This window comes from Rhizophagus irregularis, chromosome 4, assembly GCF_026210795.1.
Source record: "Rhizophagus irregularis chromosome 4, complete sequence".
Taxonomy (NCBI): domain Eukaryota; kingdom Fungi; phylum Glomeromycota; class Glomeromycetes; order Glomerales; family Glomeraceae; genus Rhizophagus; species Rhizophagus irregularis.
In genome coordinates, this window is record NC_089432.1 from 4,442,540 (window position 1) to 4,462,825 (window position 20,286).

A 20,286-nucleotide genomic window follows, 5' to 3' on the forward strand; every position below is an offset into this window, starting at 1 on the left:
ATTTAAAGTTGTTACGTACGATATTTGGACCCGTTTTAAACAGATTGTTGATAGGATTATGACTGAAGAAGTTTTGACTTTGAATGAAATTTGCAGTAATATTTTAATCGTTACAGGTTGGGTACGTTCTGCGCACAAACAGTAAAAAATTTTTATAATAGGGATAAGAATAGATTTTAGCGAAACATTAGACAAGATTAGCATATGGGTTCAGAAAAAAGAAAAAAATGAGTAGTGAGAAGGAACTTCCAAATAATGGTCTAGGGGGCCGGCAGTAGTATGAATTTCGCCTCCTCCCTTTAAACGCCCACTACTCATTTTCTTTATTTTGTATTAGTTACAGTATTCCATTAACTTAAAACTAGATGAAAAAATCAAATTATAGTATTGCATTAATTGCAAATAAAAAAAAAGTTTATACTATTTATTATGTAATTGTTTTAAAAGTCGATTTATGTGTGTATGTATACGCTGATCGCTACATATTTTCTGTTAACGTATAGTATGTTATACTGAAAAATGCAATATAAATAGATAATTGCCTCGCAATCGGTTATAAAAACTGACGTAGATACTTGCCAATTTCCAAATAATGTGACTGCGTTTTTCCGAAGAAGTATATGTTTATTGGGCAACGTTTCCCGAACAGGAAGATAATCGCACTCCTTTAATGGGATATTGCCTTGTAATTGATTTTTTGCATCGGAAAAATAACCGCACTTTGCCTTTAACATATACAGTATATTCCGTATTAATAATAATAATTTGTTTTTATTTATCCAGAATATGAACAATAACAACAACATAAAAATTATTATTGTGTTACGTTTAACTGAGGCAGAGTATAAAAATGAATAATCGGTAATACCACCTCCTAACGTTTCTTTATTCTGTTTCTCTGGAACGGAGCTTTGCATCTGAGCTCTGCTCACGAAATGATATTTTTTTTTTATTAAAGACTGTTCAGCCATATCAGATACGTGTTGTTTGTAAAGATTGCACTCAGTTTAATGATCTGTAACTAGAATAGCTTTGACGAAAGTTCCAATGTCTTTAATGAAAGTTTAGAATCTAAGGTATGTATTTCCGTTATTTTTGACGATAAAATATACTCTAACTAGCAGTCACTCGTTGCTTTGCACCGGGACCAATGAGTTTGTTTAAATAGAAAAATTTAGTATTATAATGTAATACTGAGTAAATTAAAGATGATTACAGTAGTTTATTGTTTATAATTAGGAATTTAATATGGTAATAATTAATTAACAAAAAATAATAAAATAATATGTATTAGAATGATATTATATTTAGGATAATGTAGCTGCTATTCATATAAATGATTTAACGTTTGAGTGTAAAATGAAATTCGGATTAATTAGGAATTATGAAATCAATAAAAATTGATTGATTTTTTTAGAAATATTTTTGAAAAAACTTTAATATTATAAATTTTATAATTATTTCTTATTATTTTATATTACGTCAATTTTAAACTTATAATCAACTAGGTAATTTGGTATTGTTAGTGAGTTATAATATAATTATTGCATTATTCAGTAATTATTTATATATATTTTAAGTAATATAATAGGGTTTATATTAAAAAGTTGATTTGTATTTTGTATTTTTATCAAATAATAAATTTTATGGTTTATTTTGAGTTTATTAGTTTTATTAAAGAAATATTATATTTAATGATCAAAATGAATTGATCCTGTAACATGTTAAGTGGTAATAATATAAAGATAAATATAAATATAATAGTTTGTATTAATTTTAGTAAAATATTAGATATGATGATAATGTTAAGTATAGTGATTTAAAAAAATTAGATTGGATGCTATTATGATAAATACATTGTATTGAACTTCTCCTGTAATCTATTTAATTCTGACAACATTGCATCATCTACTTTTATTGCATTTGGATCAAAAGATTGGATTTCTAGATTTTCCCAAGATGTGGCACGACTTATTGCTACATAAGATTGCCCATGAGCAAACATTTGTTCATCCAATGATACAGTTACATGGGGTAATGTAAGGCCTTGTGTCTTGTGTACAGTTAGAGCAAATGCATTTTGAAGTGGAAATTGTGTTCGTTGTGCTGAAGCTCCATGTAAGTTAAAATAAGTTGTAATTTTTTCTACTATAACTTGATTTATCCCATTATTTATTGGAAATGCCACTTCTACTTGATTTTCATTTATTAATTTAGTTACCACACCAATTGATCCATTACAAAGTTGTTCATTAAATAATTTGTTAGTTAGAAACATTACTCTTGCTCCTTCTCTTATTATTAATTCAGATGGTAAATTAGTATAATGTCTAAATTGTTTATCATATTCTTTTGGTATACATTCTTTTTCATTAACATAATCAATAGCTGTAGAAATTAAAAATCCAGAGGAGATATCTTTAAAAATAGGAAGATAACCACAGATTAAATTATTAATTGAATCTGCACTATGACGAAATCCAAAAATATAGGTAGTATCAGTTGACATTTCATTGTTACTTTGATATGATTGCACTTTTTCATCAATTAATCTTCTTGTTTCTGAACTTATATTTATAAATTATAGTGCTTGTAGCGATTAATATTACAATTATTAACCAATGCTAGCAGATGATTGGTAAGGATTTGGCCACGTAGTGGCCAAATCTGTCCAATCAGAATGCAGCATTGGTTAATAATTGTATATTTATCAACGCAAGCACAATAATGATATTATCGTGTGACATTATGATGTTTTATTTAAACTTTATTAAACTCGAATTAAACTCATAAATTAAGCTTTTATCATTTTTTTTCTTTATCCAATTTCATTTCTCTCCATTTCTGACTCTCTTTTTTACACAAAACCTTTCTATTAATATTTTAAAGATGCAAGATAACAAAGATAAACGACCTTGTAAGAAATTAAAGGTGAACTTTACTTATAAAAAGCCTACTGATGATGAGCTTCGCAATCTTATTGATAGTAGCCGATGTAAAAATACTGATTATTCAACTTCAAATTGGATACGAGCTTTGGAAAAATTTAGAACAGATGTTAATTATCAAGGATTAATTGAGGAAGTTGATACAAAAGAAGAATTAGAGGATCAGCTTTGTAGATTTGTTCATGCAATGAGAAAAAAAGATGGTTCTGAATATCATGTTTCTTCAGTTAATAGTTGCATGTTTGCAATAAATAGACATTTGAATAATAAGTCTGTCCTTTCAAAACCTATCAACATTATGGATAAAGATCAATATTACAAATTATGGCAGATTTTGAATGGTAAAGTTAAGAGTCTTGTGAGTCAAGGTCGTGGGGAGCGTAACGGTGCTGATGGATTTACTGAAGATGATCTTCTTCAGATTCTTGATCATCCAGCAATGTCTGGCAATGATCCTGCCAGTTTATTATATAGGATCTTTTTTTTTAATGCTATTTTTTTAGGGTTAAGGGGAGGAGAACATTTCAATTTGCAGCTTCAAAATTTTATACGAAGAAAAAACAAATATGGTGGATTTGATGTTATCATTTACAAATCAAAAACTAATCAACGCGGTGCCAATAATATTGAATCTCAAGGTGATAAGTTATACATTCCCGAAATACCTAGTATCATTGAAATGTATGAAAATTATTTTACCAAACGTCCAACCCAAGCTGATCCACATTTTTATTTAAAGCCATGCAATATTAGTGAAGGTAAATATTAAAATTTTTTTTTTTTTTTGACAAATCTAATGTCAAAATTTTTATTATTTTTTATTTCATATTATACAGTTGAATTTAATGGACAATGGTATCATAAGCAACATGTGTCTGAAAAAGAAATTAAATCCTTTATGAAAAAAATTGTTACCTTAACCGGAATTAACGTGGATGATCGCAAAATTAGTAACCATTCAGGTCGGAAAACGCTAGTACAAATATTAAAGCGACGAGGATTTTCAAATTCTGAATGTATGGGCAAGTACACGACATAAGTCTGAGCAAGGGCTTGCTAGATATGAGCGTCCAGAAACTGAAATTCAACGAAATAATGCTTTTAACCTTGTTGAAGCATTTGGTTTTAATAAAAATAATATTCGATCAGGTAAAAATTTGAAATTTTTAATCATTAATAAATGACCTGCATTCTAATTTTCTTCTATAGAAGAATCAATGGAACAATCAACTTTATCAACAGACAATTTCGTTGTTGCAAAATCATTGCTTAATGGTAATATTCTAAAATTTTATTCTATTTTTTGATAATCAATTTAACAAAATTGAACTTTTTCTAGATAATCGTGAAGTTATTAATTCGGCAAACAGTAATATTAAAGTTACAAGAAGGCCATTAAAAGATTTAAATGAAATTCAAGAAAATAAAAGTCAAAATTTGGAAGAATTAGTTTCGAAATTAACAGCTGATAAAGTTTTTATCAATTCTGTTATTATTTTCAATAATAATCCTAATAGCCATAATTAATAATTATAACACATGTATTGTTTATAGCTTAAATATAGTTTATTGTAATTATTAAACTTACGCATAAAAAATAATTAAATTACAAATCATCAACATCATACAGCGGAGCACGATAATTCCTATTCGCATTTCTTCTAATATATTATAAAATGATCTATCTTGTTGGCGATGAGAAGTTGTAAGAAAAAGTGGGAAAAATTCTTGCCATTCTGGAGCATAAAAAACTTGTTTACCACTTACAGGTGGAAGTTGAGCAATATCTCCAATTAGTAAAGTTGGAATTCCACCAAAAGGTACTGGTGATTTGTTAATTTTTGCAAATAATGAACTAATAAAAGATAAAAGAATTGATGATACCATTGATACTTCTTCAATTATAATAGCTTTAATCTGGCTAAGTTTTTCAAATTGTTGATTATTATAATGAGATAATGTTTCAAAATAGGTTTGAGTATTTCTAATATATAGTGCTGAATGTATAGTTTTTCCATTTATATTTTGTGCAGCAACACCAGTAGGAGCCATCAATAAATATTCAGTTTTTTTATCAGCTAAAAAATTTTTAATTAGATGTATCATAAAAGATTTACCAGTACCTGCTGAACCAGTTAGAAAAAAATAAGGATGTTTAGAATGTAATCTTTCTCCCCAACTATTTGTAAGTATATTCATTATTTTATATTGATCTTCAGAAAGTAGCATAGATGAGAGATTTAAAGAGCGAATAGGTTGACGTAACAAATTATTTAACTGATTTCCAATAATTTCTTGTAAGTTTACATGCAATGAAGATATCAAATTATTAACTAAATTTTGATAATTATTTGTATATCTTTGAATATTAGATTGCATTGAATTTTGTACAAAATTTAAAGTTAATGAATATTCAGTAGGATATTTAGCTTCAAAATGAGCTTTATAAGTTTGATATAAGCTTTTTAAATCAGTTTCACTTCTAACAGGTAATCTAAGTAGTAATTGTTGATAATAAAATGATTCTGATTGCTGAATTGTTAAATGTTGAAAACGTACAAGAATTTCTTTTTGTCTTTTTCTTACAAAGCGGTTTTTTTTATCTATATAATATATTCCATTTTTTGGCTGACTTTTTTGTATAGTATAATTGCGATGATAAAAAGGATATGTCATACTATCAAATTCATTATCAGATGGACGATCAAAATATTTATCAATGGCATCATCCCAATAGGGAGATAATTGTTCTTCTTGTTGTAATAAATAAAGTGGTTTTATAGATTTAGTTCTTATTTCAGGAGGAATAGAAGGAAGAAATTCAACAGCAATTGATGATCGACATATTGAATATCCAAGTAAAAGAATCATTAATTCCATTGATTCAAGACGTCTTGCTAAAATATGTTTTCGAAATGCATCAGGTTCAGAAATATCAAAATATTCTGATGGTTCAGATTTTGTAATATACTTAGTCATATATTTTGCAAATTGATGTGTTGTTACATATTGAAAATTAATATGACCATTCCATAAAAATAATGTTGGTGCATGATATGGAATAACATATAAATCTTCTTCTTTAGTACGACGATAAATATATCTTAAGGAATTAGGATCTTCATGTGTAGTATCTGAATATGGTTGAGGAAAACCTTTTTTGCAACGTGAACCAGATGGAGCTGGACCTCCACAACGTGAATTACAAGTATGAATTTGATGTTTTTTAACCAATTCATATAATTCTGGTTCAGAATTGGGATCTGGCATATCTGCTCTAATTACATTAGAATCAATTAATTCAGAAATTGATTTAGATAAATAAGCTATACCATGTGTATGAATTGCTCCATGATTTTGAAATTCATCACGTTCAAAATGATGTAACCAGTTACCCCAATCAGTTAAATTTGGATTTTTCCAAAGATATTGATGCATTGATGCTAAACGATGATGATAATGCAAGTAGGTATGAAATGGACGATTAGAAGGAAGGTGATCTTTGTTATCAGTTTTTAATAAAATATTTTTTAAATGTGACCAATGATTTTCAGCCATAGTCATAGTATAAAAAATTTGTGGTAAACCAAATCCTTGAACCATAGTATTAATATGATGTTCTTTTTGGCGAAAATAAGAATCTCCTGTTCTAATATAAGAAGGTATAGTTGTTGTATTTTTTTCATTAATTATTGGACGTCCAGTATAAATACTATTGGTAATTAAATCTGCTGTTGTTAATTGATGTGATAGTGAAGTATTATATTGATTTAAAATTCGATTTCTATTTTGGTGATTTCTTAATTTTTTAATTGTTAAATAAATATAATGAGGCCAATACCAAGATAATCTCCATCTGGGATCAGGACAAAGTAGTAAAGATTTTGCATAATTACCTAAACTATCTGTAAATCGCCGATTTGTATTTTCATCATTTATATAAAATCCTTTTCCATATGGAAAAAGGTCAGGAAATAAAAGTGGTTCAATATTTTTATCATAAAAAGATATTGGTAATTTTTTATTATATGGATCAGTTAAAAATCCTGCCATTAATCGATTATAATGGTAATCTTCATTATGAATTTCTGCATCAAGTTCATAGGGAGGTAGTATTACAGCAGAAGGACGTGAATTAATGTTAAATAATGGTTGGTCTTGATTTTGAGAAGTATTACTAAGTGAGGCATTTGGAAAGATAATTGGTGCCCCATCCCATGTTCCACGATTAATTAAAGTTTGATATGGTTTAAAATAAGGATTATGATCTCGTAACCATCTTGCTGCATTATCAAGTGAAGAATGATACCATGAATTTGATTGATTATTATTTAGTATAGCACCAATGGTACCAGAATATAATGCAAGTGCATTAATATTTTTTGAGTAGTTAAAGGTTCCAGTTAAGTGACGATAGTTTGTGTAAGCATTGCTATTTGGAACTCGGCCTAATGAACAACTAAGATGAATAGGTGAGAGATAAATTCGATGATATAAAGGCACACTTTGAATTTCATCAGGTATAGGATCAGGAATTGGTATTTTAAGATGATTATTAGAATTATAACAAGAAGAACATGTTGCTATACGTGCAGGTTGAGAATCATCAGTATGAAAAACTAATGTGATTTGTGGATTATTTGAATAAGCTTCTTCTAAAGGATATTTAAATGTTCTATCATATAGTTCCCACTTTGCCTTTGTTGGATACTGTAAACAAGAACAATAACTACATGGAACACATGGATATTGAGTAAGAATAGTTGTATTAAACCGATCTTGTAAGTTACACAATTTTATAGAAGGTTGCCAGGATGGAAAATAAGCTCTAAAGGTGATGTTTGCAGAAGACAAAGATGATTGAATTGGAATTCGAGAATGATCTGCATTAGCTTGTTGACGAACTGCATAACTTGAAAATAATGAACTATCAAAATTTTCATGTTCTGAATTCAAATAAGATTCAGAATCATTATCTGATACTTCAACTCTCCAATGATTAACATTTGAATTAAAATATTTATTCAAAAATCTGGTGATTATTTAGAGAATTTTGGATATGGATTTGGTTATAATAATTTATTATTAAATTAGCAATTTTTTCAATTAATTAATTATAAAATATTGTAAAAATATCAATTTTTTTGATTTTTATGAATTTGAAAATCAAACTAATTTATCCAGCGTCTATCAACGTCGGTCAATTTTCCTACATGAGTACATGTCATATTGATTTTTTTTTAAAAAAAATAATAATTTTGTAAATTATTTTTTTATTTAATAATAATAAAAAAAAAATCTGGGGGTAAGAAAAAGGATAAAGAAAGAAATCGGTTCAAAAAAAAAGGGAATTTTTGAAAAAAAAGGATAATAATTCGGTCCAAAAAGAGTGAAAAAAAAATTAATAACAATAAAAAATTTTCAGTTTTGGAAAAAAATTGAACCTAAACGGGAAAAGAATGAGAAAAAACAAATTTTTCGGTTTGAAAAAAAACTAAACCGAAAGAAGAAAGGGAGAAAATTTTTTTTCAGTTTGAAAAAAAAACGAAAAATTTAAAATTAATTAATCAAAAAAAAAAAATTTCGATTAAGGTAAAATGTACACGGATAAATGGAGGCATGTCACGGGTTTTAATTATATATGGGATTTCAAGTTACACAATTCAAGTTATTTATGCAGAGACTAATCCAAAACGTCAGACAAATTTTTTTAGTTAGTTATATAGATTTATCAAAAATTTATTATAGATTTAATTATAAAATTATTAATATTGTTATGTATCAAACAAATCTCACTGAAAAAAAAATTTTCATGCGAATTTATTAGTCAAAAATATCATTGACTAAAAAAAATCTCACTAAGCATCGAAAAAGCTGTTAGGACATAGTTCTAATCTGATTATAGTCTTGAGTCTTGACCCAAACCAAAAAAGAACAAACAATATTTTTTGGGTTAAAAAAAAAATTCCAAAAATTTGATAAATTTCGATTAAAAAAAATCCCCTAAAAAAAAAATCCAATAAAAATAAAACAAAAAAAAAAGAATAAGAAAAAATTTTGGTTAACCAAAAGAAACAATTAAAAGGTAGATTCGGTTTTTATGGTAAAAACTGAAAAATAAAAAAAAATTAGTTAGTCGTGGTAACTAAAAGAGCGGAAATGACCACAAATAAAGTGCAATTAATAAGAAAAATTATACGTTTTTTTGTTAGTATTAATCCATCTGACAGTTAAAATTTTAATTAACCGGAAATGTATTAGTTTAAAGATTGGTTATCATAGTCAGTTAATTAAATAGACCGAACGCAAGAATATCAAAATTTTTTTAATTAGATAGATACTTCTTTACTCGTCATTCTTATATTTTATTACAACCTTTACACATGATCAAATCTGGTGAGTTATCTATCGTTGTACTATTTTTTGAAATCATGTGAATGTCCATTCTTTTATAATCATTTTTACTTTTAGACTGTTTCTTATCGACACAAAAAACTGGTTCATTACTTTCATTCCATGTAATAATTTCGTTTCTCTATTGTTTTTATCTACATCTTCATCATATCTCGATATGTCTTTATTATTGAATTCCTTTTTTATTTTAAATTCTCTTTTTAAATATCTACTATTACTATCCTCTGTCAATTAATTTGAACCATTTCGGTATTTTTCCCTTTAAGCCTTTATCTTTTTCCGAACATAAGTATTTCCATTTCATTAATTTACCACCATTGTATTCTATTAATTGATCGAAAAAAATTATTTCTTTCTTTTTTAATGAATTTCTCGCTCTTCTAAACTCCCTTTCTCCTAGTAATTTCCTAACTTCCAATTCACCTCTAATTAGATGATCATTTTTGCTACTTATAATTACACATATTTTAAATTTTTAATGTTCTCATCACTTAAAATTTTTTAACGCACCGCCTATATAACTATTTTTATTATTGCCCAAATAGCTACCGTTGTCACCCATACAACCATTTATCCAATTATCCAATTGTAATTGAATCATCTGAATTTCAAATAAATTTTTTAAAGTCTCATTACCGGTCGCTTGGTACAACATAGCATCTCCCACTTGTAAATCATATATATGTTTTAGACCATATATATCTTTGTCATACATAATAAAATTTGGAGTATATATAGCCCGCAACCGGCACTATGTTTAACTAACGTATTTATATTAATCATTAACTTATCATATTCTTCTTTTCTAAGAATCACTCCAGACATTTGATACTCGATCCTCGGTATAATCACTATACATTCCATACCGTTATTATCTGTTTATCACTTAATTTTTTCCATCTCATTAATTTGATCGCTTTATTTTATATTATCATTTTTTATTCTTTGAACGTATATTTTTCTTTTGTTATCATATCTGAAGTAGAATCCTAAATATCTATTATCTTCTATGTTGTTCATTTTACTTTATTGATATATCATTTATTTTTTGGATCCTTTCTTTACTATTGATTTTATTGCTGTTTTCAGAAATGTTGACATTAGAATGTCGATCATTTCTATAAATCGAACACACCGAACACACACCGAACACAGCAATTAAAATTAAAAAAAAACAAATTTTCCTTTAAAAAAAGCAAAATTAAAACTTTAGTAATATATTTTTAGGTAGTGTGCATAAAAAAATGTATAAAAATTATATTATTTGCATATATGTATTCACTTGTATTTGCTTGTATTTGCCAATTTTCGGTGTGTTCGGTGTGTTCGTTTGTGTTCGGTGTGTGTTCGGTACAAATTTTCATATTTTCAATTTTATTCATATCTAAAAAGTGACAAAAATAGTTTTTATATAAAGTTATGCATGAATACTTCAAGTTTGCATAATTTTTTGTATGTGTTCACGGTGTGTTCGGTGTGTTCGGTATAAAATAGTCAAAATTTCAGATTGTCAACATTTCTGAAAACGGCAATAATCAGTTCGTATTTTTGACGTTCGCTCGAATATCGTTAATATTGAAAAGCTCGGGACATATTTTAATTAATCTCTAGATTTTCTTTCTTTGCAATTAATGTCGTATATCTACACAAATCTCTCTGATTGGCAATTGTAACTTACACATGACTCCAGTAATATCACGTGTTTCGCATTATACAATTCTTTATATGGAGACTATTCTAAACGTCAGAAGAATTTTTATTAGTTATATACTAATATTAAGGAATTTTGATTTTGGATATAACTAAAGAGAATGATATTAAAATCGAAACTAATATTGATAAGCAAATAGTAGTTAAATTATATTAAAGTGAAGAAATTCATTTATAAAATACTAAGATAGTTTAATATTGATTTCATATTAATATACAAAAATGGAGAAATAATTGCAGTAAATATAAATTAAGTAAATTAAGCAATTTATTTAAAAAATTCTTCCTAAACAAGTATCAAGACAGTCAAAAGAAGAATTGAAATCTTATATCTAATAACAGTTATTGATTACAATGCATGCACCATATCATTTATTATAATAAAATTATAAATTCTACTGTAAATAAGTAACTTCTTATTAAAACAATAATTTAGGTATTCTCGCATCAATACTACATTCTATCCACTAATAAATCAAAATTAGGATAATTATATGGTATCGCTAATATTGGAAGAAGTAATATATCTCACTAAGATCACGGTTATTAACTGTGAAAGATAATAACAAAAATCATGTAATTGTTAATTAAGCTTAGGGATGCAAAAAGTTCAGTCACACCGATCATTACTGGTGGTTTTTACCAGTTCGATTATCAAGTTCAGTTCAAGTCCAATTAACCGTTGGATATTTGTTTATATAAAAAAAGACAAATCGATCAGTTATTTCAAATATATATATATATATATATTTTATACATTAAAAATGAAGAATTTAGTATTTATATATGCAGGGTATCCGGACTTTCACCGAAGTCCATTTTAACGAAACCCATTTAGCAAAAGCCATTTCGCCAAAGTGAAATTTCGCTGAAGTGTCATTTCTTCGAATAGCCCATTTCTCCAAATGAACATTTCGCTAAAATAGTAGCGATCTAAACTATTTTTACGATAAAATACCTTTCTTTCAGAATATTATTACTTTAACATTCGAGTAACTTATATTCATTGTTACATAATTAATAGACGATTTTATTTCATTCTATTTTTCTTTTTTTTAAACTTGATGATTTTAATTTCTTCAATTAATTGAAAATCATTAAAGGTAAAATGTATAGTAATTATAAAGTTCAGAAAATTATAATTTTACAATCATAACTATACATTTAAACAAAATGTTCATTTAGAGGATATTATTAAATAAAATTATAATCAACACTTTCTAAATATTTTATTCAGTTTAACAGTAAGTTTTGTCTGTTCAGTTTTATCGATCAATTTGCGGTTTGTTTGGTTTTGATTGAAAACCACGATTTTAAAACCAAAACCGAACTGAACCAAAAATATAAATACACTGTACAAAAGATACTATAGTATGACCCAGTCATTTTTCATTTACCAACATCAAATTTCACTTTTTTACAACTAAATTCTTTAAATAAAAATTTCAAATTATCATATCAATAATTTATAAGAAAAAAAAATTACTACATTTTTTTTTTATTAACAGTTTTCTTTTAATGACTAATTTAAATAAGTTGATACAATATATAAATTAAAAAAAAAATACAAAATATAAATTTTTTTATTTATAAAAATTAATAAGTAAAAAAAGATCATGATGTGTAAGAACTATTATGTAATAGGTACTAATTTAATGAACTTTTTATTTACGCTTTTAAAGCATTATCATCACGTTTAAAATATTCACAAACATTAAATAAAAAAATATGATTTTTCGTATTTTTAATGAATTTTTATGAATTATTTATTTTATTTTATTTTTTTTGAAGTATTTCTAATCTATTTTGTGCATTTTTATATCCTTGCTTAGCAGATTTTTTATACCAATAAATTGCTTTATCTATATCTTTTGTAATTCCTTCTCCATTTTCATACATAAAACCAAGATTATGTTCTGCTGTCATTTCTCCTAAATTTGCAGCATTTTGATATAATTCAACTGCTCTTTGTTTATCAATTTTAGTTCCAATACCATTATTATAGCAATTTCCTAACAGAGTTATCCCACCTAAATCTCCTCCTTCAGCTGATTGCTTAGACAATTCGAATGCTTTATTATAATCTTTTTTAACACCTATTTCATTTTTATAACAAAGACCAAGATTACGCATAGCAATTATATTTCCATTATTTGCAGCTTTTTCATACCAATAAATAGCCTTTTTTATATCTTTATTAATACCTATTCCGTTTCTATAACAGTAATAACCAACATCTAATTGTCCACATGCAAAATTTTTATTAGCTACTTTTTCAAAGTATTCAAAACCTAATTTTTCATTTTTTGTAGTTCCAATTCCACGTAGATAACAATCACCAACAAAATATTGTGCTAATATATGATCTTGATTTGATGCATTAATAAATAAATTGAAAGATTTTTTATGATCTTCACTTGTTGCAATTCCATAACGATTAAAATATCCAAATAAAAAAATTGAATTTGAACTATTTTGATTATTTGATAACCAATTATAAATTTCTTCTGGATTAGTACTAAAATTATTAAGATATTCAATAACTTGCCCTTTTATTAATTTCCATTCAATTCCTTTGTTTGATACATTATAAATAAAATCATTTATTTCATCAACTATTGTTGAAAGATTTTCTTGTTTACTTAAAACTACCATAGGATCAATTTCTTTTGTATTCATTTTATTAAAATTTTGAATAAGTTGAGATAAATCTCCTTGTAATTCTGAATTATTAGTATTTGAAGCATCATTGACTTCTTGTTCACCTGACAATTGAAAATTTTCTGCAATTGCATCTGTTTTTGTAATCATTTCTTTTAAACAACCAACTACTTGAAATATATTTGGACGATTATCTGGTTCACCATCCCAGCACTCTAAATAATAAATGTAATTTAAAATTAAGAAAAATAATATTTAAGTAATTACATTTAAAATTTACTTACTAGTATAAATTTTTACATAATTTTTGGGTGTATCAGGAACAACTGTTTCTCTAAGACCTTGTAAAATCTCTAAAGCTAAACCAACATCATATCCTCCACCTTCAACATAAAAAGGAGGTTGTCCATTGGATATTTCCCATAACAATACGCCAACACTGTAAACATCGCTTTTTTCATTTAAATAGTAAATTTGCGATGTTTGGTTATTATTATTTCTTCGTCTATTAAAAATTTTTGGATCAACATAAGGAACCATTCCAAATATTTTGGATTGAACATTTGATGATGCTCCGATTCTTTTTGATAATCCAAAATCCGCCAATTTGATCGTGTTTTGATGAACTAATATATTACCAGAATGCTATTAAAAAGTTATATATAAACTTAGTAATGCAAATATAATATTATAGACAATGATTGAAGAAGATAAATAAATTACCAGGTCACGATGGACAATCCCTTCATTATGTAAGCATGACACAGCGCAAGCTAACTGGTATGCCATAATATATTTATCATCCCATGTAAGTTTATCAAAGCTTTTTTCTAAATAGCTTCGAAGACTGCCATTATTAGCATATTCCATTACTAACATATAATTATTACTAACATGATATTCTAAAGAACAAAAGAAAATATTAAAATGTATTTTTTATGAGTAAAATATGTATATTATTAAAGTATCATTATAATACCTGCTGACTCAAATTTCGTTATTCCATGACAATGAATAATATTATCATGATAATCAACTTCACGTTGATTTTTTAACTAAATAAATCCAAATTTTAATAAATAAATTTTAATAAACGATGTTTTAATGATAAAAAGAAAAATTTTTTTATTCAAAAATTACCTCACGAATAATTTCTTTTACGGTGATATTGTTAAGACTAAAAAAAGACTTTACCGCAAAACATTTATCTAAATTTTTCCAATTTGCACGGTACACTTTACCAAAACCTCCGGTACCAATTTCTTGAAAGTTATTAAATTCCTTGTATTCATAATATTTTATATGTTCTTTGTCAATAGCTTCTTCAATCCACTTAATCCATTCATTTTTATTCTCGGTATCTTGCATTTTGATATTATCAGATATATTGAATAGTAATAATTTGACAGAAAAGTGTTTAAAACGATCGTTCAAAGTTGTAAAAAAAAAAAAATATTTTTAGTATTTTTTTATGCAATTTAATTCCCGATAGTCGTACAGTGTCACAAACAAAAGTTGTCAATCACTTGAATTTTAGCCGCAGTACCGCAGTATTGATATGTTACAAAGTGAAAAGTTAACCTTAGAACCATAGTCCATACGCCGAAAGGACGTTTCCCTGAAAGTGTATTTATCGAATCCATTTCACTGAATCATTCATTTTGCTGAATTCCATTTCGCCAAATGGACATTTCACCGAAATGGTAGCGATTAACATTTATATTCATTGCGCAATGAAAATAAAAATTAAATTATTTTTAGAGAATTTTTTATCCAGGATATTATCACTTCATCATTCAAGTAACTAATATTAGTAATTGTTAAGCAATAAATAAATAACTTTGTTTTCCTGAAAATACTATCACGAAAAAATAAGTAAAAAAGTTTAATGTATTATAAACAACGATAAAAATCAGCTAGCAATTAAAAATTTATCTAGAAAAGATTTTTTATGTATTTAGTATAAAACAGTAAAATAACCAAACGGAATAAATAATTTTTGTGAAATGTCCATTCGGCGAAATGTCCATGCTTTGGAGAAATGAAATTCAGAGAAATGGGGTTTTGGTGAAATGGTTCGGTGAAATGTCCTTTCGGCGAAATATCCCTTTGGTGAAATATTCCTTTGGTGAAATGGCTTCGGCGAAATGGGTTTCGGTGATGAAAAGTCCAGATACCAATTACATTTCTCTGAATGAACATTTCGCTAAAATGGTAGCGATCAATATTAAAGAACAAATTCTTTTTAAACTATTTTTACGATAAAATACCTTTCTTTCAGAATATTATTACTTTAACTTATATTTATTGTTACATAATAATTAATAGACGATTTTATTTCAGATAAAATGTATAGTAGTAATTCTAAAGTTCATATAAAAAAAAATTATAATTTTACAATCATAACCAATTAAACAAAATGTTCATTTAGTGGATATTATTAAATAAAGTAAATATTTTATTCAATTTTACAGTAGTCCTGTTCAGTTTTATCGATCAATTTGTGGTTTGTTTGGTTTTGATCGAAAACCACAATTTTAAAACCAAAACCAAGTGAACTGAACCAAAAAAATAAATACACTGTACAAAAGATATAGTATGACTCAGTCATTTTTCATTTACCAACATCAAACTAATCAATTCACTTTCTAAACTAAATTTTTTAAATAAATTTTTTTTTTTTATAAGAAAAAAAAAGATCATTACATTTTTTTTTATTAACAGTTTTTCTTATAATTTTTTTTATTTTTATTTTTATTAGCAGAACACATTTTTAACAGTTTTTCTTTTATTTATTTATTTTATGTGAAGCCGGACAGACTATTCAAAAGGACATATACCAAACGTGAGTTATCCTACTTCTAGCTATCATCCATCACCAGGATGGACCCAAACTTCTTTAAAGACGTTGGAACCAGCCTGATCCCCTCTACTACCAAAGGAAGAACAGGAACCACAATTAAAAAGCAAACTAATTAACCCGTATTTTTCTTTCGACAAAAGTCACCACCTGTAAATACTGTCATAGGTGGAATGTTTCACACTATTTGTAATTGTTAAAATCTATCCTAAAACGAACTATAAATTCAAAACATGAAATACATAATATGAAAACTAAACTAGGTTAAGTACTAAATTTGAAAATTAAATCTATGTTAGCGGGTAAGAAGTCGTCTTCTTTAGTTTCCCTAAAATCGAAAATACAAAGTTTTTTTGTTAGAGGTATAAGATCTCCATAATTATGATAATGAGTATATCTTGCGCGATGCTTTTTTGGGTGACGTTCTATTATTTTCGTATCATCAGAGGTATCACCAAGGTCATCTTTAACATATTCTACATCATTTGGTCAGATAATAGCGTGGTACGGTTTAAAGGGGTAGTGTTCATCCCTATATTTTTTACCAAAATCTGTTATCAAAGTGTTAAGACATCTTGATGTAAGTATATGTCTATCAGCAACTTTTTTCGTATTTGTTCTAAATGCAAATTTGCGAATTTTATCCATACGCTCGTGAAAGGTATCATTCATGCGAGTGAAAAAGGTCATAGCCAGAGTAGGGATTGGAATCGATTCCCATTATTAGAATCGATTCTAAAATCGATTAATCGCGATTAATCATTTCGCAAATACTGATTTTTTTTTATACTATTTATAATAGGTGTGTTTAAACACATATCACGTGATTACAAAAAATTACAGTGATCGACGAACAAATTTCCTTTTTTGGAAATTTGTACAACCTTGTGTGATAGCAACTTGAATTTTATTGGGAGATAAATTTCCTTTTTAGGAAGTTTGTGTTCCGTCACGTGATTCGCGGGCGGAATTATGAATTTGGCCAAAATTAACTATTATGAACAAATAATAATTTACGGTCAAATTAACGAAACTGCGCCACAATAAGTAGATTCGATTTTTATTCGAGATTCGATTTAAAATCGATTCTTATCGATTTTCGATAGTTTCGATTTTAATCGAATCTTTTCCGATCCCTAAGCCAGGGTTGGGAATTGTACTAGTACAGTACTAATACAGTATAGTACAGTACTAAGTACTGTACTTGTACTTGAAAATTTAGTACAAATACAATTTTAGTACATACTATTAATAAATTTTATTGGTTAATTTTATAAATATAAACAATATTGATCACATGATATCTACCTAAAATGGTTAAATTATATCCTAAAAAGTAATAATTGTATTAGTACAGTGTACTTAGTACTTGTACGAAATTTTTGCTAGTACAGTACGTACTAGAATTTTGCTAGTACAGGTGTACTACCACAACCCTGGTCATAGCATTTGTACGCCTAAGATAATGTTTGGCAGCAGTATTGTGATCCCTTATGTCTTTAATGACATTTTCCTCTCATTGAGTCGATCACGTGCTTTGATCTCGTCAATATGATATTCATTTAGACCTAGCATATATGCATCTCTCAAGGATAGTCAAATTGTAGTATCCTGTAATAGTGATACGGCATCAATATATTTGGATGCACCTTTGCCATAGTGTTCATCGATGAGGTTTTCAATGTACCAATCCCTATAAGAGTTTTCTGATGTGTCGTCCCTGCCATTATCGGCTGAAGAGTTATCCTCTTCATCTGAGTCCTAATTTGTGGTATTATTTCTTGATGTAAGAAGAGTATGAGAAGGAAAAAACCTATCCTTAGCTAGGTGTAAAAGAGCGCGATTCTGATCATATGGAAAATGAAACAAGAGAATGGTTGGGTAACGTCCAAATAATCCCATATTAAATTTCAAATGCAGGATACATGTATGTATCTTTTGGTGTGAATAAAAAAGGAACTTCCTTTGATTCACAAGGCTAATCTTATGCCAAAGTTTGAGAGCTGACCCAGAGTTAGGTTTATTATTATTGAAGATACGTTGACAAGATCTATCAAAACGAGTTTTTTATCTTGCAGCTGTTCGTGGATTAGAACTTGGTGATTTAGTGAAATTCTCATATATCTTGGTATACATAGGACCAATGGCCTTATTAGGGGGTGAGATTATTGAGTTAAGGTCATGTGCTTCGTAACGCATTGTATAAGATATGCCTAATTGATTTGAAAAATCTTTTGCCTCGAGTTATTATTATATTTTTCATAAGTAATATTAGCGTGAAAGCTTTTATGATGAGTGATTTTGTTCGAAGGTATTGATATAGCCTTTTCCCTCAAAGGTGAATTTGTGTCTTGAGCGATGAGCGAATGGTGTAGGCAACAGGCGTGTCTATTAAAATTTTTAACAAAAGGACACGGTATGTGGCATGGTGTTGTCTTTTGATGAGAAAACTTCCTTGTAGTTGGATTATTGCAAGCTACATAGATACCAAAGTGAAATCTGTATCGTTTGTAAAAGAAGTTAAAAAAAGTTTTGGTGATATTATTACTGCACGTGATTTTTCTTTCATGTGATGCTATCAGGTTGATTCTATCCAATAACTTGAGTCGTATCATGTTAAAAAATTTGTTCTGAATACGCTGAGAAATAACTCATTGATGTAAAAAAAAGTGCGTGAGGCATTTTGATATTTGAAATCGATGATTAGGTAATTTACTTGTGGAATGATACCGAATTAGGATTGATGGCATATGATGATCGTTTGTGTATATTTTAAGATAAATTTCATTGGTGTCAGGTATTTGATCAACAACCTCAAAAAAGAAACTTTTGGAACGCCTAAATTTGTAGATCTTGTTATAATCTGCTTTAGATGCAGCGGTCATGTGAAACTTTTTGAAGGAGACCAAGAAAGAAAAGGTTGAAAGTATTGGTGGAGGTAAAGGAGCTTTGACTATGGTAGTTGGAAGTTACGTTATCCTGTGGTTTAATATTTGTCCCTAAAACATTATCTTTAGCAAGTCCGCCTTCAGGAATATTTCTTCTGCTATCGGAGTGTCTGTCCAACTGCGGATAAAGCTTCAGAGGTTCATATGAGGCCAAGGAAAAGTTGGTTTTCTTGTTGTTTGAAGATGACATAGTCCCTTAGTATTGGGATAAAATAAGAACTAAAACCTCGCCCTATAAAAAATATGTATATGGAAAGGATACATTTTGTATACATTTTATGTACGTTTCTATAAATTCTGTATACAAATTCCGTATATTTAATAAGTAATTCATTTTTAAAAAACTAATGTATAAGAAATGTATACGGAAAAAATTAATCATACGGAATGTATACGGAATTTTTAAACTTAATATTTTTAGAAGATAATTTTACAAAAATTCCGTATCATAACACGAGATTACATGATTGTTTATTGTTTTGTTATGATACGTTTTTTGTTTTTTATATAAACCCTTACTTTATCTTCCGATCTTCCTTTCTGTCTTTCCTTTCCTTTCTCTTTCTCTTGTCTTATTTTTGTTATTTTTTCTAAATTTTTCTTCTTTCTTCATCACCCCCTTTAAAAATAATTTTTTTTTTCGTACCTCACTTTAAAAAAATTTTTTTTTCGTCACTCTCCTTTGAAAAAAAAATTTTTTTTCATCACTCCCTTAAAAAAAAATTTTTTCTTTTATTTTCACTCT

General features: G+C 27.4%; 2 protein-coding genes across 2 annotated transcripts; both read right to left on the minus strand.

The window, feature by feature from the left end:
* Positions 1-12,848: 12,848 nt before the first annotated feature.
* On the minus strand, positions 12,849-15,101 carry OCT59_024285 (uncharacterized protein; the record flags this gene model as incomplete). Its single annotated transcript, XM_066135322.1, has 5 exons — positions 12,849-13,948; positions 14,018-14,378; positions 14,457-14,635; positions 14,713-14,788; positions 14,874-15,101. 5 exons carry the CDS (start codon positions 15,099-15,101, stop codon positions 12,849-12,851), a joined length of 1,944 nt encoding a protein of 647 aa, XP_065991356.1.
* A 1,756-nt stretch (positions 15,102-16,857) lies between these two features.
* OCT59_024286 (uncharacterized protein) lies at positions 16,858-17,265 on the minus strand (the record flags this gene model as incomplete). Its single annotated transcript, XM_025325226.2, has 2 exons — positions 16,858-17,069; positions 17,139-17,265. The coding sequence occupies 2 exons, from the start codon at positions 17,263-17,265 to the stop codon at positions 16,858-16,860; spliced, it is 339 nt and encodes a 112-aa protein (XP_025182161.2).
* Between the last annotated feature and the right edge of the window lie 3,021 nt (positions 17,266-20,286).